A 22,003-nucleotide genomic window follows, 5' to 3' on the forward strand; every position below is an offset into this window, starting at 1 on the left:
AAGCAAACAAACCTTTAGTTTCTAAAATGACGACATTGCCGAACTCGCTCTCTCCTCCTTCATTGAAACACTGCATCTTAATGTCATAAGCTGTTTCGGGTTGTAGGTCTGTGATGGAGTGCCAATATCGGTCACCTAAAAAGAGCACAAAGACATTATGTTTTACATTCCTTTAAGATTGAAATTTGAAAACAGATCTTTTTTTTTAAAAGGGCACTTATTTTACGCGAATGTTTAACTTTGCACTGTTTTTGCATGGGAAATGTGACAGGATACAGGTTAATATCCACTGCTCTATGGACATCTGTCGTGTTAATGTACAAAATAAACCTGATGTAACATCCACAAACCGAGATTAAAGCATCTTCTTTTTATAATTGTACTGACAAGCGGCTGTGGTGATCTTTAATTTACTTTATTACAAACATGCAATTTTCAAAAACATTTTAAACTTGTAAAACTCATTCTTGATCACATTTGATGGTGATTGATGACCACAGAGAGCTGAACACATCCTGTAATCCCGGTTGCTTTGCGCATGTCCTGTCTTGTTGATTTTATTATACGCGTTACTACTGAGACATGTTAATACGTGTCGGTCTATCCATCCGGTGGGCGGGGAAACCGCACTCCTACGCATGTTGAGGTGGGCCTTAAAATAGGAGGGATCTGGATCCTATTTTAATGTCATGAAATAATTGTTTTAAAAGAGACTTATTGTCTTTATATCACTCCAATATTACTGTGGAGACGTTATATATACCCACAAAAGGAAACAAAAGATGATTTTCATTATAGGTGCCCTTTAAAATTCAGTCTATAGAGCAGTGAGGCACACCAACAGCACACATTTTCAACCTCTCTCTAATCAAACACACCTCAATCAACTCATCAGAACATTGGAGGAGACTCCAAAACCTGAAATGAAAGGCTCTAAAAAGGCATACACACAGTTAGTGTGCATACAGGAACAGGGTTGGGAAACACTGCTATAGAGGTCAAACATGTCAAAACAAATTTACGAAAAAGGTTTCATATTTTAATATTTCTTCTGTTTTCACTGACTGATTTCTTTGCCAGTATCAGGCTTGATGATAACATCAAACAAATAATGCATCTTAAGGATATTAAGTCAGCGTTTAGATAACGCTTCTGTAGTTCTGATTAAAACATGCATTATTTTTTTATATACTAAAGGCTAAGTAGGTTTTCAGGGTGATTATTACACTCTCCATGATGAAAAACAAGTTTAATTTTGAGGAATTGTTTTTTATTGTGCAGTTTTGCAGTTTCACATTTAACAAAGTCAATTTTAGTACCTAAAAATAAGCTTAAATGGTGCTGTTATGAAATATTCTAGATTTAGTGTGCCAATTTTAGTCCTGAAGATCTTGGGTGCTTTTTGTACGAAATGTAAAATAGATTTATGAAAAAACACATGAGTGTCAAATATTACAATTTTTTGCCAAAATTTGTGTTTCTTAAATGCTGAATATGGACATGGACTTTTGTCAGTCAGCCAGTCCAAGCGCTTCCAGTGAAGTATTTCTATTACAAAATCGCAAAAATCTGTTTAAAATCTGTTTAATTGTTTAAAATCTGGTTTGTTTTAAAAGCGATCTTCACTGCCTGATAGATATACCATATAAAGTGGGTCTCAGATTGGACAAGAAGCCCTGCATTAAATTCCATTTCCCCCCGGTCATGTCTTAAATTTATTTTACCTCAGCATTTTCAAAGAAGTTTCTGCGCTAACCTGCTGCTACTGATAGCACTAGCGTTTACACAGTCTTTCATCTTGTTTAACTAAATGAATGCTTAAGTCTATTTAACTGATTGTATTTTATTTTATTACAACATCAAAGCTGTAAAAGGAACCTATTGGAAAATAGTCACATTAATCTTTCACTGGAAGTCCATCGATGGCTAAAAAACACTTGCTGTGCATGTATTCCATTAACAGCTAAAAGGATCACACGCAGACATACACACACGCACACACACACAAACACACACACACACAAAAACAAAAGAAGGCAAGAGAGATAAACAAGACTGACCTTCCACCACATCTTTTTTGTAGTCGCTGTCGTTGTCACTATCGGTGGGTCGGTAGAAGATGTAGAATCCATAAATGGGGGTGTTATTGAGTGGAGTGTACTGTAGAGAAAACAGAGACGTGTTTTATTTGGATAATCCCATTATGATGACAAGTATTTGACCATATGAAAGAGTTTAGTGAAAAAGTGCTTACCGTCCATTTGAGGATGATTGTGGTCTCATTGATGGCTTCGTTGTAGGTGATGTAGGGTCCGTCAATGGGACGTCTGTTTGGAGGCCCGCTGCCCACCACTGTGTAGGCTTTGGAGGGGGCGCTGGGTGGACTCGCTCCCAACACATTAACAGCCAAAACTCTAAACTTGTATGATGTTCCTGTGGAGACACAATGGAAATATTAGGAAGTTGGTAAAGATCATCACAACGATACATGTTTCAGTATGCTAACATAACTGAACATCATTATATGTAACTTTTACAATTTAGGTAAAGAGCCTGGCCAATGTGTTTATAACAGGTTTTTTTGCTGCATAAAATGTTAATTTAACAGGTAACTATATATAACTATTTAACACATACCTATTTTAACTGTACATTTTATGTTAATCTGAACTGAAAGGTTTATTTTGCTGCTTATTCAACACAAGTTTATTTAAATAATTACATTTAAATAACTGTATGTCAGAGTGATTTCTTAATTGTTTTTCTGTTGGAAAAAAACAGGGTTTCTGCAAGTCAAATTTAAGACTTTTAAAGATCTTTTTAAGACTATTATGAAGGAAATTTCAGAAATATACATGGAAAAACAATAAGGATTAATTCTACTGGTCAGTAGCAAAGATTTATACTTGCCTCATTAAAAAAGTTCTAATTTAGTAATTTCTTAGCCACATATTTTTCTTGTATACAAATATACACAAATTCTACTTGTATACATACAGCTAAAGTCAGAATTATTAGCCCCCCTGAATTATTAGCCGCCCTGTTTATTTTTTCCCCAATTTCTGTTTAACAGAGGGAAGATTTTTTTTTTAAACACATTTCTAAACATAGTTTAAAAACTCATCTCTAATCCCTGATTTATTTCATTAGTGCCATAAAGACAGTAAATAATATTTGACTAGATATTTATCAAGACACTTCTATAGAGCTTAAAGTGACATTTAAAGGCTTAACTAGGTTAATTAGGTTAACTAGACAGGTTAGAGTAATATGGCAAGTTACTGTATAACGATGGTTTGTTCTGTAGACTATTGGAAAAATATATAGCTTAAAGGGGCTAATAATTTTGTCCTTAAAATGGTGTTAACAAATTTTAAAACTAGCCAAAATAAAACAAAAAAGACTTTTTTCAGAAGAAAAAAATATTAGCATACTGTGAAAATTTCCTTGGTCTGTTTAACATCATTTGTAAAATATTTAAAAAAGAAAAAAAATTAAAGGGGGGCTAATAATTCTGATATCACTTGCACATGTTTTTCAGCATAACTTTTCTATAGTTTTAAAAACTAAAATAAACTCAATTGACGCACAGCAGTCTGTCCAGGTCAGTGTCCCCACGAGGTAGCTCTAAACAGAGAACTTTTAAACAAATATTATAGTAAGAATGTAAGGAAGATGATTAAACCATGTTGGTAAATAAATGTAACTTTTATTGAAGGTTAATTGTTAGTTGTTTGATTGACCGGGTAGCTTTAAGACTCATTTAAAATGACCTAAAACTTAACATAACCATATTTCAGTGAATTCGTTTTTGAAAGTTTAAACAGCAGACATCCTGTAAACACCTAAATATTCTTCAGAACTTTTTTTTTTTTCTTAATAATGTATCAACCCCCCCCCCCCCCCCAAATTAATTTATTTTGATTGATGCATTTTTTGTAAAAAAAAAAAAAAAAAAAAAAAAAAAAAGACAAAAAATTCATGTTATAAAATGAGAATTCTAGATCACTATATCACCTTATTGAGAATTGTTTCTTTGCTTTTTAAATTACGATCCTGGATCACTATATTACCTTGTTGATAATTGTTTGTTTTTTAAATTAAAATCCTAGATCGCTATATACCCATTTGATCCCTTTACATCACATTAAATCCATATGCATCAGCCAATTATATAACATGCATTATAATATAAAACCAGTTGAATTTTTTCAATAATTGATTTATTATTGTTTCAGTTACACATGAAGAGTTTAGATGCAAAAACTCAAAAGTGCCGTTTGAAATTCATCTAAAACTAGCATTTTTCTCAAGCTGTTGTGTGTAGTTTCAGGAATTTTATTCTAAGTGCAAAAAATAGGTTATTTTCGTTGCCTTTAAAGTAAAATAACTGAAAAAAATAGGAGTTTGCGAAAAATGAAAACTATAGAGGAAATTATTAGACAGGACAGGAGGTTTTTGCATCTAAACTCTTCATATACATTTTAATATTAATAAATTGATCAATGTTTCTTCAGAAGAGACAATCCTAACATCATGATCCAGCACTACACACACTGATAAGCAGGTATTATATGAAGCAGACCTTTCTCCAGGCCGGTGACCTCCACCGAGAGTCGGGACGGAGGGATGTTGTTTACCGCCACCTCCCAGTCTCCACTGCCCTTCCTCAGCTTCTTGTGCTCCACGCGGAACGACTGGATGGGGAAACCGCGATTCCCTCGAGGGATCCACGTCACATAAGCGGAGGTCTCGGTGGCCATCGACACTGTGGGTCTGTCTGGAGCTTCTGGAGCTGCGGACACAAAAATGATGATCAATGACAGAACAAAACACCAGCAAACCACACACATTCACTAACACACCACACACACTTACTGTCATCATCCTTCATTTAGGAGTGTAAAAGATCAAGAGAACAGTAGTGTTAGCGTCACTTGTCAAGTACGTAATCTTATAGTTCCAAAATACTTGTTATTGTGTATTGCAAGTATAAATAAATGCAGTATAGTCCTTTTGTTGTCATTAAAGGAGGGATTGTATACTCACGAGAGAGACGAGGCTGCACCACTGGTGTTTTTGGAGGTCCTATTGGTCCCCCTCTTCGCCCTGCAGAACAATGAGGAAAAACATCAGCGTTATTTCATACTACTACACAAATGTTCACAATATGTTTTAAAAATAAAACTTGATATTTAATTGTTAGGGCTGCACAATATTGGAAAAAATGATTTTACTTCAATACATATTGCGACATGAATATAATTTCAGCAGATGACTTAAACAGCTCAATTTGTAAAGAATTCATCATTTCATATTGCTTGAGATCAGCATAAATGTAACAGGCAGCATTTTATTTTTTATGTTAATAAATAACACTGCATAGTCTTCACTGCATAAAAGTTAAACACAAATAATCTTTGATAAAACTGCAAATGTTATCATTTCTTATACACAAATGGTATAAATACACTTACAATTGTATAGTCTATATAATATAGCTATAACTCAATCAGATTTACTAAGGGATGTATTAACTGAAACTTAACTGGACATTTCATATTCTGTGATGTGATTACTGCGATATCGATGCTGAAACGATTTATTGTGCAGCCCTAATTCTAGATGTTTAATTATGACATTATGTGGTGATTTTTTAATTGAATCTCATTGTTGTTACATTTAAACTACAGTTAAATTCAGAATTATTAGCCCCCCTAAATTATTAGACCGCTTGTTTATTTTTCCCCCCAATTTCTGTTTAACGGAGAGCAGATTTTTTCAACACATTTCTAAACATAATAATTTTAATAACTCATTTCTAATAACTGATTTATTTTATCTTTGCCATGATGACTGTAAATAATATTTTACTAGATATTTTTCAAGACACTTCTATACAGCTTAAAGTGACATTTAAAGGCTTAACTAGGTTAATTAAGTTAACTAGGCAGGTTAGGAGAATTAGGCAAGTTATTGTATAACAGTGGCTTGTTCTGTAGATTATCGAGAAAAACATATAGCTTAGAGGAGCTAATAATTTTGTCCCTAAAATGGTTCATAAAAAATTTAGAACTGCTTTTATTCTAGCCGAAATAAAACAAATAAGACTTTCTAGAGAAGAAAAAAATATTATCAGACATACTGTGTAAACTCCCTTGCTCTGTTAAACATCATTTGGAAAATATTTTAAAAAAAGAAGAATAAAAATCGAAGAGGCTAATAATTCTGACTTCAACTGTATATTTTCAAGAGAGATTTATCCTGTACAACTATTATTAGCTACTTAATGAATATTGGAAACCGGTAGCTATTGAAATCCAAAGTATTTTTTTAATTTCCTAAACCCGGTGGCTATCAGTTTCAGACATTCTTCATTTGTGTTCAACAGAAAAAAAGAAACTCATAAAGGTTTGGAACTCTTTGAGGGCTAGTACATTTTCATTTTTGTCTGAACTATCCATTTAAAGCAGGAAGGTAATCCCGAACTAGCTGTAAGGCTGCGTACATTTGCCTGTCCTGAAGGTCATCATGGCAGGCTGCCCGAGTCCAGCACAGTTCCTAGCAGCCATTTCCACTTCATAGAGGCTGGCAGGCTGCAGTTTGGTTAGTATGAGCTTGTGCTGAGACCCTGAAATAGTGTTGGTGGTCCACTCTCCAGGAGACTCTCCGGCCTGAGATAGATTAAGAAAACACACACACAATCAATCAGATGTGAGGATTCGTGTTTCATACTACACACACTCAATTCTATTCGATCCTGATTCACAAGATCCCTATATGAATTATTCTTAATTTGATTCTGTATTTAATTCAGTCTGTACAGATTTAAAACATACAATATTGATATTTCTAAAAATGATCAGTGAACAATTTATTTTCAGTTGAACGGGTTCATTAAAAGGTTATTAAACCCAAAAAATAACATGATCTCTTGATTAACTGACATTCAATGTATCCTAGGTGTATATGACTTTCTTCATTTAGTCACATGCAGCTATTCTAAAATTCCTTTCCAGCTCTAAAATGGCAACAGTTTTTTCATTTAATTTCTCAGCAATCTAAAAAAACTCCTATAAAATGAATCAATCCATGATAAAATGTACTTCACAGGGATCCAGAGAGTAAATAATAGTGTTCTTCAGTGATTCCATGTGTTTTTCAAAAAAAAAAGTCCATTTATAAAATCATTATCTGTATCTTCTGAAGAGCAATCTGTCTTTTTCTTCTCCTTCTTTTCAGCTGCATTTCTTTTACATTAGCGCCATCAGCTGGATAGGCCTGTGTTGTGTCTTTCTTCACAGCTACTGTGTTCATTTCACCTGCATAAGCTCTTTACACTCAAGAGATAGAAAATGTATTAGATTTTTTGCTGATAAAAATCAGCCGACTGGTGCTACTGACATATATAGTTTTAAATAACTCTAATGAACTGAATTTGACTGAAAAAAGAAAGTCATACTAGGATATGTATCCAAATAGGATTGCTTGTGGGAGAGTAAACTTTAAATTATACATATATTAATGATGCTATGAAACATATTCAGCGAAGAGCAGCAACATTTTTTTTGTAATTTGATACCTTTTTATGGCATAAATATACACTGTTTATGTCGTAAAAATATTGCACATATTAGGCTGCTGTTACTTTACAATATTATACAAATAATAGAGATCGTTTCAATGTTGTTTTCACTTTAGACATGATTAAATACACAGTAATATTAGCATTTCGACACTCTAATGATTATGCCTACAATTCAGTCTCTTTCATGTTTTCACGCCTCATCAAATGCATTTGTTGCGTATCTATTGTATATAACCAGTGTTGTGGCACAAAGGTATTTACAAATAAACCATACTGAAAAATCTCTGTGAATTGCCATTATTATATTTCTCCAGCTCTTCTCCTGACATGTTATAAGAAGGTAAACTTAGAAAAGCACTGGAATACAGAGAATAGGAGAAGTGAGCAGAGCAGTGTTATACCTTTCTGTACTTGATGATGTACTCCAGCACAGGCGCTCCTCCATCATGACGGGGTTTCCAAGTCAGTTCATAGTAATCTGCTTTGCCTGTGCGCGGCTGACTGAGAATGACTGGAGCTTCAGCAGGAGAGACTCGTACTTCAGAGCAGTCGAAGGGCAGCACCGCACTGGTGGACACTGGTGGCTTCAGCGGCGGCTGCTCACGCAACACCTTATCTGGACTCAGGGGACGAATCATGGGCATCTTTCGAGAGGGCACTGAAAGCACACACAGCACAGCAAGAGAAATTATTTATATGCTAAAGGCATGCATTATAGACCTGGATATAAATTATTAAACGAAAGTGCACTAATAATAATACAAATTCTGACCATAATAAATGATAAAATCTAGGGATGCTCCGATCAGGATTTTTACATCTGATACTGAATACTGATTTCTTGTCATGGTGATCAGCCGATTTCGAGTACCAATTCTGATGCTTCAAGTGTTATATAACTTTGCTATTGCATAGAGCACATGATCCCTCTAAGTATAATAGGCCTACTTAAGTTGAGATTTCTCCTTAACTAAGACAATCAATGAGGGATGTTGCATATAATTGTTTCTTATGACCATTTAGCATGGACATGTCATGGTGAGAAGCAGGAAATAGGTCTATAAAGTACTGTTGATTGCAATAGGCATATTACAAGTTTATATATATATATATATATATATATATATATATATATATATATATATATATATATATATATATAATGTTTTTTTATTTCCCTTATATTTCCAGCTAGGTTTTAGTGTAGTGAACTTGCAATATTGTCAAAAACACAGAACATCACTGTGCCTCTCATCACCATGACTTCTGGGCTATTTTATCAAATTTTCCGGCGTTGTGGAGCCACTATGAATATGCGAGAGACTGGCGGAGCTTCTGGGAGACGTCATAAGATTGGACAATAGATAGGGGTGATCGATCCGCTCGCGTTACAACATCTCAAAACACTGGATATACAATGGTTGCAATAAAGAGACCATCACTTGTGTAAGTCGCACCAATAAACTGTATGAACATGGTTCGCGATGCATCTGCATGTATTTTAGCTACGGTGACACTCATGCAGCAATCGCTCACTCCCCACACATCTTTTATCTCCTCGCATGTTGTAGCTGCTGATGTATAATGGCCTATACGGATGGCACGTGTGTCTCCGCTGCTTGTAAACTCATAAACAAAAACTTGCAATCGGCTTATGAGATCAGCCAGATCAGCGAGTACTGATCAATTTATGAAATGTGATTATCTGCTGATACCGAACTCCAGCCGATCAATCGGAGCATCCCTAATAAAATAAATTAAACATTGAAATTACGTATAAATATAATAATCATAATACTTTAATAGGTTTTACTATACAGTTCATATTTCTCATTCATTTATTAAATACACAAATTTAATTAAAAAAAATTATAATAAAAGTGTGGAAATGGACGGTAATATAAAAAATATTATGTTGTTTTGAAAGTGATTAACGATGTTAAACAGTATTTTATAATTGCAATTTATCAATAAAATGTTTTACTTTTATTTTAAAAATATAACTTCACCAGACACTTTATAATAATGATTACAATGATATAACCATAAATCATTAATAATCAGTACTAATTCCACTGCAACTAGTAATATTAATAATTATACAACTAGAAACCTAATTACAATAACTGAATATAAACAAAAGATAATTTAATGTAGTTAAGACTTTTATTATTTTAAAATATACAATTATTTGATACCTTTAAAAAAAAAAAAAAAGATTAATAATAACAATAATAATCGACTAATATTCATAATCACTATCATCATTAATAAATGTCTATGAAATAAAAAAACATTTCATAAACTAATATTTTTTGACTGTTAATTGTATATTTGAGAATAATAATACAGTAAAAATGCTATTATTATGAATGTTTTCTACCTGTAGGCAGAGTGAGGAGTCGTGTAGCTGCCTGTGAGCTGCCCACACCGTTCTCCGCCATGCACTGGTACATGCCATCGTCTTGTGGGCCGACATTGAGCACACGCAGCACCTGTGCAGACACCCGATGGCGGGGCGATGGGCTCAGCGGCTGAGCGTTGTGGAGCCAAACCACAGTGGGCGCAGGTTTGCCCCTCACCTGACAGCTGAAGCGCACTGTATCCCCCCACGCCACGTCCTGCTGCTGCAGCTCCACACGCACCTGAGGAGGCTCTGAAACACAAGAGAAGTAATCAGAACAAACTCTGAACAGCAGAGACCAACAACATACACTGATCATTTAAGTAGAGACACCGCAGGCAAAAACATTCTTCATGCATCTGTCAATTTTGAGATTCCAGAAAGTAAATACACAAATACACAGTCTATTTTTTATTTTGTTCATATAGATTTCAAATAGAATATGTGAAGGCAGTTTTCTCTGAAATTAAGCTGTCATAAATCTCATAAATAACCATGAATAAAAGGTTCTTATGCCTTTTTAAAGTGAAATTTAGGCACTTTTCAAGCACTTTCCAGGTACATTTACAAACTTTTCCAGAACTTTAAGTGGCAAATTGCTTTTCCACATACATACACTGCACATACGTCATTACATTACATCAGATGCTATCTGTTACAGTATTCTATTATATAGTTCAGTAATCGAAAAGGAATTTTAGATGGCATGTTTTTCTTAAGCCCAATATTGAATTATTATTGTCATTTACTCTTCTGTTTGATTGAAATATTAAATAATTATTACATATTTAGTAAGATAAATTATAATGAAAGTTATAATTCAAGTTATAATATAAAGTCATATATAGTATGATGTTTTATTACAGAGGGATATGTTCATAAATAATTTGCTAGATTATATACAGTACTTTAATTACAAAATTTGTAAAAATATTTATTTCTGGCTAAATTATGAGGTGATTCCCAAAAACCTTGACATTTATATGTAAAAAACAAAAAAAGAAAAAAGAAAGAAAGAAAAATATCAGATGAAAGAAAAAAATATTTTTAACTTGTCTTGAATATTTATTAATATAACTTTGTAATAAACTGTTTAACTGTAATAAACAGTAGTTTATGGATCCAATTTGCTATTAGTAAAGAAGTAATGGATTTAGAGGTGTGAATTTGAACTGATTATGCATCTAGGGTGTGCTCCAAACTTCATTGAGACATGGTGAATTCTTCTTCCAACATTTGCAATGTTTCCAAATTACTTTGTTAGTGATTTTTTTATATAACAATTTTATTGTATCTATTCTATCTATTATTTTCTGCAAAGCTGCTTCTGACCATGACACTGGTGGTACACTAAATGGTTATAAGAGATGTGTTTAAGGAATTATATTTAATTATTTATTTATTCTCTTAGGTAAGGCAAGACCTCTACCTGGGTTTTATACTTAGAGTGAAAATGTGCTTAATACATCTTAAAGCTTGAGGCATCTGAAACGGTATAAGCCGACCATCATGAGAATTGGTACTCGGTATCGGTTGCAAAAAAAGAGCATCCCTGATATACATATACATACATATATATACATACATATATACATACATACATACATACATATATATATATATATATATATATATATATATATATATATATATATATATATATATATATATATATATATATATATATATATATATATGGAACTTGCCTTCATCCAATGTTCATATTTTTGTGCTGGACATTTATGCAAATTATATACTAATTTACATTATTGATTGTTAATTAAATATTTATTTTCATTTTTATCTATCATTTGACATTGAAGAAAACTTGTAAAACAAAAAATTAGCAAATACTAGCGTAAAGATCTATCAACAGAGATCGATCTCTATAAAATAATTGTTATTATTTGTTTTATCCTATCCACCTGCAGTGTCTTGCCGTAGCAAGACGAAACCCGAGTGCTGTTTGTGAAGGCACGCTGCCGCAGAGGAGTCTGGGATACACTGGGTTCTCTCACCCTCTTCCAAAACTTGATGGTTGGCTGCTAGTGAATCAGCTTGAGCTCATTAGCGGAACAGCAAGAGCGGCTTAATTAATCACAGCTGCCGTGAGCCGAGCCCACAAAAACAAGCTCATCAATGTCTGAGAAACTCAATCTTATACACACACACACACACACACACACACACACACACACACACACACACACAAGCTCTTTCTGTTCAGTAAATGTACTGTGGGTTCATCTTGATGCTGACTGTCAAGTGTGTTCTCTAATTACCTCAGGTCTGATAAATGCTTATTAGCTCAAAGTAGCGTTAAATGACTGGAAATTGAAACTGTGCCACCACACACATAAGATGTTCCATCAGTACCCTGTTTCTCCTTTCCAAAGCCCATTTCATTTGAACAAACAGCCCGGAGACATTTTAAATATTACTGATAGCCAGTATAGAACAAAAAGTGCATAAACTGTTAAATTAGCACATACTGTCAATATCATAACTATTATAACAAACTGTGTAATAAGTATTTAAGTATATAATCATTCTTTCTGAGATTAAAAGTTGGTTTATATTTTACAAAATTTGTCCAGAGGAGAAATGGTCCTGCTCAACTGAGCCTGGTTTCTCTTAAGGTTTTTTATCCTTTACTTCAATTCAATTCAATGAAATTGAATTGAATATATACAAGACTATATTTCTATACATTTATGAAATTACAAAAGCTTATTTATTATGTTGGCTTTTAATAACGTTTTCTGATGTTTATGTTCTTGAACAAAATGGGGGGCAAAGGTAATGTAATTTTGCATTACAGCTATTATGATGTTTTGATTGAATGGCAAAATGAAGGAAACTGAACAGTGATGTTTTCCACCGAGAGCCAGTTTAATGGGTATAACTAATATTAATATATTTCTTTTTAACTCAGAATATAACTGTACACAGTTATTGGAGAAACACCAATCCACTGGAAATCAAATTTTAACTGGAGGGATAACATGAGAACAACTTGGTATAACTTTTGAATTTTTCATTTTAGAACTTTTTGAATATATATTATATCTTATAATAATTCTTATTTAAAAAAAGTTTTGCTATTAAAAAGTAATTAGTTTCAGTAAGAGTTTTTTTAAACATACTTTAATTTAGCAACCTTGATTGAAACTGATAAAAAATGAACGTAATTGTTAAAAATGTTCAAACAGTTTTTTATGGTAATTTATTTATTCACTTTAATTATGAAACACAAAAACAATAATGAATAATAAATCATTATTACTGATATGAATAATAAAGAACTAATTAATTGTCGTTTTAAATCTATATCTTTTGCTACTAAACTAAAAGCCACTAGAATATAATAAATACATTTTTAACATTTAAAACACAATAAATATTTCATATAATCACTAATTATTTTTATAATTTAATAAGTGCCGGTTAGAATATCATTTATTTTTTAGTGTGCATAAATTGGACACTGAATAATGCCTGAAATTACAACCTACAAAATTTCAACTAAATGTTTCAGTTTTTTTGCTTCTATTGACCTTTCCTATTTTTACATTTGTATTTAATACTTTTCTATAACATATAAATTTGGGTGTACTAGTTTTTGGACTGTTATCGTAAGTTATTTTGTTGCAGACATATAATATTGAATAGCTTCCTATTAAAAACATGAATTTAAAAGATTTGTTTTCCCAGAGATGGGTTGCGGCTGGAAGGGCATCCGCTATGTAAAAACGTGCTGGATGAGTTGCCGGTTTATTCCGCTGTGGTGACCCCAGATTGATAAAGGGACTAAGCCGAAAAGAAACAGAATGAATGAAAGATAGATTTGTGAGGGGTACACACATATATGCGGAGTACTGTATTCACTGTAAAAAATGCAGGGTTCAACACAATTCATTCATGTTGTCCAACACAAATCAATTCAGTTAACAACACTTAACAAATTTATGTGGATTAACATTTAAAAATGAAGTTGTCCCAATGAAATCTCCAGAATTGTGTTGTGTCAGCTCATTTTAATTAGGTAGTTTAAACAGTTAAAAAAAAAAAACAGTTTTTGATGCAGACACTAAATAATGTCGTCTCATATTTGACCTCCATATAAAGCTCTTAATACCCCCATAATCAGAAACTCTTCCCATCATTCTTATCGCACTCACCGAACACCTGCACATCGTACAGCACTTGAGCAGAGCTTGTGGAGCCGATGCCATTATCAGCGAGACACACGTAAGTGCCCGAGTCGCTCTCGCTTGCAGCATCAATCAACAAATTGCTGAGCAAGAATCTGGTGTTGTTATGATTCCTCAAGTCCAGGCCGTCTTTAGCCCATGTGACCTGTGGAGTGGGAATCCCGCTGGCCACACACTCCAGCACAAGCCGCTGGCCTTTATTCACCATAATGGAGCGTGATGCCGGAGGATAGATGATACGAGCCGCTTCAGAAGTTGACCCTAGAAAACACAAGACATTTTACTTGTCAGCAAACATATACAGCAAAGATATACCCGCTTTTTTCTGTAGTTCAAAAGGTAGAGCATGATGCTAACGATATTATGCATGTTTAGATTCAAAGTAAATGTAACAAATGGATAAAAGTGGGAGCAAAATGTATGAATGTGAATGTACATGGCTAAACATGTTTGCTCTTTGTATTTACTTTGCCATATTCTTTTTTATATATTTTATTTTTGTGTCAGGGGAGTCAACAAGTTACAATACAGAATTATGTATGATTTACATAATTAAGAAAAAATTGTGTGGTTATATGACTTCTTGAACATTTCAAAATACATTTTGTAACTTCTAAAACCTGAAAGTCAAATCAAGGGTCTACAGATGACAAACAGCCATTCTTGGCTAATTCTTGCAAATTTTACAGTAATGTTTATTAGGGGTGTAAGGGATCATGGTTGATCCGTGATCCGTACTGATCACAACCCACAGTTCGGAGCGCATGTGACCCGTGGACTAATAACTTTTTTGAATTCATAAATTAATCCAACATTTATAACAATTGTAGAGGGATCACCTCCCACGTCATTCAAATCACGTGTATGAAAGTTGTTGGCTTCCCTGTTAAATGTAATGATGACAAATAAAGTTGTGGTGGGACCTAAATGCTTTTTTAGGTTATTCATTGCAGGTATTTTCTGTCACTGCTTGTGCACCTGTATTACCGCATTCAGTGTAACGCTGCACAATTAAACATTAAAAGATTGTGATCTCAATTCAGTCCTGCGCAACATGAATGATAAATGATAATCATTTGCATGTTTATTAATCCTTCAAAGTGCTGATCGAGAGAGATTCAGTTCTTAAACTTTTTCAGTTATAAACAAACAAATGACACAGAAGTACTGGGAGAACAGTTTATAGTTCAGATATAAACTCTGACGTTTATGGTAAAGATTAAAATCACAGTTTAATGAAACTTGACGCTGTTGAATGCTGTAGCAATTACATTCTGTAAACAACCATCAAAATGATGTCACTGAATAGGTTTTCAAAAATGGTACACCTATGATGAAACATGAGCAAGTTTTATGTGTGGATTGTTGAGTCATTAATTGAAAATAAATATGATATGTTGTAATGTTATGTTAATGTTATGATTTCTATAATTAACATTAACCGCAACAGTAGCAACGATCATTTCTCGTATTGAACATTTTCCTTTTTTTTTCAGTTGGTTCTTTCTTGATTTTTATTTTTTATTCAAAATTACAGGTTCTATGTTCTGTTTGTTAAAACTAATGGCGTTTGCAGTAATATTTTTGAATAAATGAATGACATTGTCTCCTCCCTTTTTTGCTCATCTGAAAAATTGTCTGGTCCTTAAATCAAAAACCGTAGTGTCATCTGAACGGCGAGATTGTTGATTCATTACACCACAAATAGTTTTTTATGTTTATTAATGTGGATTGACCCTGTACACAAATAAACTAAACTAAAATAAAAAAGAAACCCTACATTACCAAAGGAGAAAATGTGAATAAAATAAAAAATAATAATTTAATAAGAACAGTAGGATATAGAACAATGTAAAGGTGACCTTAGTTACATTAACAGACAAGGTGAAATATTATACATTTACTTTAGCATTGTCAAGTTTCCACTTACTCCATAAAATAGCCTCTTTATGTTTTTTTTTTTCATTTTAAAAGAAAAAGTAAGGCTTCCTTCTTCCAAATTTCTATGACAATTGCTTTCCATTCTCCTGAAGTGGAAAGGTTAGTCTGAAGCCATTTACATACAATAGTCTTTTTAGTTGCAACCAAACTTACGTCGTATTCTTAGACGGTCAGTAGAGGTGGAAGTTTTTATTTCCTGCGTGACGGGGTTGTAAGCAGCACAAATATACGGGCCCTCGTCGTCCCGTGTAGCATTGGCTATTTGCAGATTTCCTGAAGGCATGATCAGGTAATTCCCTAGGACACAAACAGAGGACCGATGATTAGCATCTTCAGGATAGACGAGTATAAACAGATTCAACAACAGAATCTGATTCGACAATCTAGAACATTCCTTGGGGTAATTTTCTTCACCATCATTAAACTGGATACTTGAACAGCAGGAGTAATTGCAACAAAAGACAATCGTGCTAACAGGCAACGCTTTGTTGAGTGGACAAGACCAGACAACACACAAAGACTTGATGATTCTCAACAAGACAGGAGCTGTCAAACGCCCAAATACCAGAATCAGCTCATATTCCTTTCAAAAATGGCTTAAATAATTGAAGCACATCAGTATTTGACTTCAAGTTATGTGGCTTGTAAAGAGATCTAATGATGGCTCAGATAAAACAGCGGTAAAATATTTACTATAGTTACTAATAAATACTACTAGGTGAGATGAGCTACTCAAGTAGCTATTAGAAACATGTTAAACAAATTTAGTCAGCAAAATTGTATTCAGGAAACGAACTAAGAGCAGCAGTTTCTACAAACAAGCATTACTGGCCGTTAGGATCTCTTGTGGTAACGGCAGAGCAATACACACTTACATTGCACTTTTTATTATAATCTGAAATTTCAGAAAGTCTATCGGTATCTTTAAGCATCTGTATTTTTGTACTTTGAACAGAGGAGTTTGTCTCAAATCTAAAATCTCTCATTTTCTAAGAAAATATCTGAAGACCCTCTTAGTATGGCGATCCGAAAAGGATGTGACGGTGGGGGACGGTTTCTTTCCATTAAAGCTGTGCGTCAATCATCGCTCATCATTTGCAACCTCTGAATCAGTGAAAGTATACATAAGAATTGACTGATGGACGCACTCCGTATGACAAACTGATCCCAGATCAGCTTCTGTACAAAGCATTTAAAAAAGAGCTAACGTGGAAGACACTTTGGGATTCAGTGTGTTTAAACAGACAAATACACTTAATAATATGTAAACATGTCAGTCCTGTCTGTTTTATTAACTAACACTCTCTTAAATGAGTACAAACAGTTCTTAAAGTAATCAAATGCTCTTATAAATATGTGAAATCCTAAAGGGACACCTCTGTTATCAAAAAAATAAATAAACGAGATTCATTTGCTGCGCCTCACTTGTTTGATAACAAATGTGTCACTTTTAATGGCATGTACAGAAGCTGATCTGGGATCAGTTTATCATGTGGAGCACTTCCATCAGTCAGTTCTTATTTATGCATTAGCTGATACAGAGGTTGTATATGAAGGGCGATGATCAATGATCTTGATGGAAAGAAAGTGAATGAAGACATTTTTATTTTAATTTCAACAATCTTTCAACATATCTTAGACATTACTGATACTTTATTTAAACTACAAAGCTGTTCCTTTTTAAACTTCTCATTTATAGAACTGATAGAACTTAATTATATACTTAATTATAGAACTCAATTTGTTATAAAATAATTGCTGACAGTTACTAAATGTTATCATGGTTTGCATTTTTTTATTACCAATTAATATAGAGGACAAACATACGGTAATTTGAATGGCTTGATTTGTGTTTTGTATTTTCTTTTTAACATTTGTTTGGGAAATAAACAATAACTTTATGAACAACAATAACTGATAAGGAATCTTGCTTTCTGGTAAACTGCTAAAAACTAATCATTTGTATGATTAAAACAAAAATGAATCAAACTGAAAAATAACTGTAAAGCCTAATTGACAGATTCTTGTTTTAAGCATGAATTCAATTAGTTTCTTGAAAACAAGACTTGATTTCCTTATTTTGTGTCAAGCAAATGTATCTTGATTCAAAGATCATCTTTTCCATCTTTTCCCCTCCTTGAAAGTTTACTGAGGTACTCTAGTGGATCACTGGGAGAAAGAAAGCAGTAAAACGCACCTTTAGAGGTCTCCAGCCACTCCTGCTTGACACTGTAGCGGACCTGAGCTTTAGGCTGACTCTCAGGCAGATGGCACTCGATTACTGCTGTGTTCCCTTCATCCACCTCAATCTCCTGCTGGTCGTCAGGCTCGAAATCCCGCAGTTCTGCACACAAACACATAACAACGATTGTAAAAACTTTCTCAATGGAAAAACAGAAAAAGCTATGGAAATCTTGAACATCCAAGAGTTGGTTTTGAGCATGTCGAAGTTAAAAAGGTTCTTTGTATTCCATTCAGGAAACTGAGAAGCTTTAGAGTGCATATGCTTAGAACTTTTACTGGGATATCAAATGGGCAGACACCCAATAGCTCTGAAAAACAGAGACAGAAAGTCTAGCTTCCTTAAGCCCAAGTCAGCCCAGGCTAAAATGAGGTCAAAGGCTAAAGGTCGGCCCATCTCTTGAGTTTCAAGAGAGGACAAGCCGTTTGGATAGCAATAAAACAGAATAACTCTGCCTAAGTGAGTTGCTGTGTGAAGGAAATATTTTCCAAAGGCAAACGGGGGAAAACTGCACAGCGTTGTCCTGAAAAACCCCCGAACTTAATCAAATATCTCCCCGACTGTTCATTACTCCTCTCACAAATCAAACCATTTCATTGTTCTCCAGAGTTTAGTTATATTCCTTGGCGTCTGACGCGTCTCTAAGTTATGTACAACAGAGCCAAATGATCTGTGAGGTAAAGATTAAAACAGCTCTTTGTTGAGTATTCCTGGAAGCAAAGATATACAATGACGAATGAGATGAGCACTTAAATAATCAGGATCTGATAAACTCTCTGCATCTGCACTCTGAAAAGTAATCATCGTCTGATTTTTGAAGTCAAACGATTTTTTCGAATCATTTCTTTGGGAGATGAGAATCCCAGGATATGAGGCTAAGAGCAGGGTGGACAATGTTTTAGGAGGAAAAAAACAATCCATTTGCTAAATCAATCAGGCTCTTTTTACAGCCCACCCCTGCCAGCATCCCCCACTGCCCCACACCTCTCCTAAATTCCTGACTGCACACCTTTAACCCCTCCTCTGGCTGACTCCCTCTCCTCAAAGCATTTCTCCCGCAGGATTCCCTCAGGTGTGTGAGGGGGAGAGTGCGGGAAGCAGAAGAAAGGGGGGAAACATTAAGAGTGTTGTTAAACATTTGAAAAGTAATAATTCTTTGAATGAATAAAAATAAATGATTCTATCCAGCAAGGATAGTGCATGGGGATCATAATAATAAAGTCAATTCACTCTTCTATTCATCATCATTCCACAAAATTGTACAAATATTTTACGCCACATAAACCAGTTCTAATTTCTAATACTGTTTTTCTTGATTTTTTTTTAAAATAAAATGCAGCCTTAGTAAGGATACGATTTCTTTCAAAAACATGAAGGCATAATCATAACATACCACAAAAAACAGTCAAAGGAAAACATCTGATCTCGTTAATACTTTATTATCTAATTGTTCAACAAAAGCACTCCTTATTTACACCAGACACTTTCTTTTAAACAATCCATAATTTCTGGGATTGCTCCATACAGATGAGTGGGCTTGATAAACCACCTGTAGGAGACCCTCTCTCCTCTCCATATGTGCCAGACACGTTTTAATAAACACTCCATTATTCTTAGAAAACATTGTGCAATTCTGAGTGTGCTCCACACAGGTGAGTAGGTTTGACAAACCACCTGTAGGACACATACTCTTCTCTCTTTAAGCACGAGGAGAAAAAAAAATTGTAAACAAACTGAAACTTATAGCCTTTATATTTTGGTGCTGTCTGATGATTTCAAGTGCTATTTTTATCCTCACGTGTAAGTCGCTTTGACTAAAGGCGTCTGCTAAATGGATAAATGTAAATGTAGTGTAAAAGGTCTATACAGCTCTACACTTCCAGTCTAATAAAGCCTTTACATTAACTTTACACATATTCTAGAGCTTCTTCATCTGAGGTCACTAGCATATACAGTCAGACTGATTAGCCTCCCTGAATTGTTAGCCCCCCTTTTAATAACTCATTTCTAATAGCTGATTTCTTTTATCTTTGCCATGATAACAGAAAATAATATTTAACTAGATATTTTTCAAGACACTTAGACAAGTTATTGTATAACGATGGTTTGCTCTGTAGACTATTGAAAAAAATATATATAGCTCAAGGGGGCTAATAATTTCAACCTTAAAATGGTGTTTTTATTCTACTATTCTGCTTTTATTCTAGCCAAAATAAAACAAATAAGGCTTTCTCCAGAAGATAAAATATTATCAGACATACTGTGAAAATTAATTTGCTCTGTTAAACATCATTTGGGAAATATTTAAAAAGAAAACAAAATCAATGGGGGCTAATAATTCTGACTTAGTCTGTAAATTAGAGCTGCATGATATTGGAAAACAACTGACATTGTGATATTTTGATTTTCTGCAGTATACATTGTGAAATGAATATGATTTCACAATATGACTTATAACTGGAAAGAATTCATAATTTTACATTGATTGTAGGGGAGTGAATCTGCATGGAATATAAAAACAAATTACAAGCATAAAATTAAAGCTGCAAGCAGCGATGATAGGGACCTCGCACCCGGGCTCACCGCCGCCCGGTGGCCTCAGGATGACAGAGAACAGTGAACAATAACAATTTAAGCCGATATATATAAAAAACCTGAGAAATCCACAGATTTATGCCAAACTTCCTCCTGTCAGCAGGTGGCGCTATGACTGTGACTCAGTATTGTCATGTAGATGTCTTCAGGAGAATAATTTTATCAACCATGTGAAATTTCAAGCAGTTCTGACATTGTGTGGCTGAGTTATAAGCCAAACTACCTTCTGCCAGCAGGTGGCGCTATAACTGACTCAATATTGTTATGTAGATGTGTTCAGAAGAAGACTTTTATCAACCATGTGAAGTTTCAGGCAGATCGGACATTGTGTGGCTGAGTTATAAGCAAAACTACCTGTTGCCAGCAGGTGGCGCTATGACTGTGACTCAATATTGGCATGTAGATGTCTTCAGGAGAGGACTTTTATCAACCCTGTGAAGTTTCAGGCTGATTGGACATTGTGTGGCTGAGTTATAACCAAAACTACCTTCTGTCACTAGGTGGCGCTATGACTGACTCAATATTGGCATTTAGATGTCTTCAGGAGAGGAATTTAATCAACCATGTGAAGTTTCAGGCAGATCAGACATTGTGTGGTTGAGTTATAAGGACTTCCTTTTTTTATGGCGAAACGTTGAGGTTTGTCATGCCGCCATGGACATGCCCCTCTGCAAAAACTAGATCTTCACAATATATCATTGCTTGAGCTTTCAGATACACAACCAACCAAATTTGGTGCTGATATGAAAAAAATTGTGGGATGAGTTTATTACTTTGTAAATCATGACATTTTCTGTGGCCAGCAGGTGGCGCTATGACTGAATCTGGATATCGGCATGTAAACTTGTTCTGGTCTGGACTCTTATTAAACATGTGAATTTTGAGGCAGATCTGATAATGCATGCCTGAGTTATAATGACTTCCGGTTTTGTGGCGAATCGTTAAAGTTTGCGAGGCCGCCACGGACACGCCCATCGACAAAACCTCTAAAGCTTCGCAATTTAACATCGCCAAGGCCT

The 22,003-nt window shown here is 34.3% G+C and overlaps 1 protein-coding gene across 1 annotated transcript in view; it reads right to left on the minus strand.

The window, feature by feature from the left end:
* The window catches only part of boc (BOC cell adhesion associated, oncogene regulated), a gene marked incomplete at its 5' end in the record, with an annotated part of 51,725 nt that overhangs the window by 5,301 nt on the left and 24,421 nt on the right, over nucleotides 1–22,003 (minus strand). The window contains 11 exon segments of the mRNA NM_001005393.1: nucleotides 13–135; nucleotides 2,061–2,160; nucleotides 2,255–2,433; nucleotides 4,586–4,795; nucleotides 5,050–5,109; nucleotides 6,509–6,674; nucleotides 7,990–8,246; nucleotides 9,972–10,244; nucleotides 14,174–14,467; nucleotides 16,301–16,444; nucleotides 18,345–18,491. Of these exon segments, the coding sequence (NP_001005393.1) occupies nucleotides 13–135; nucleotides 2,061–2,160; nucleotides 2,255–2,433; nucleotides 4,586–4,795; nucleotides 5,050–5,109; nucleotides 6,509–6,674; nucleotides 7,990–8,246; nucleotides 9,972–10,244; nucleotides 14,174–14,467; nucleotides 16,301–16,444; nucleotides 18,345–18,491 (1,953 nt within the window).

This window comes from Danio rerio, chromosome 24 (assembly GCF_049306965.1).
Source record: "Danio rerio strain Tuebingen ecotype United States chromosome 24, GRCz12tu, whole genome shotgun sequence".
In the NCBI taxonomy this organism is placed as follows: domain Eukaryota; kingdom Metazoa; phylum Chordata; class Actinopteri; order Cypriniformes; family Danionidae; genus Danio; species Danio rerio.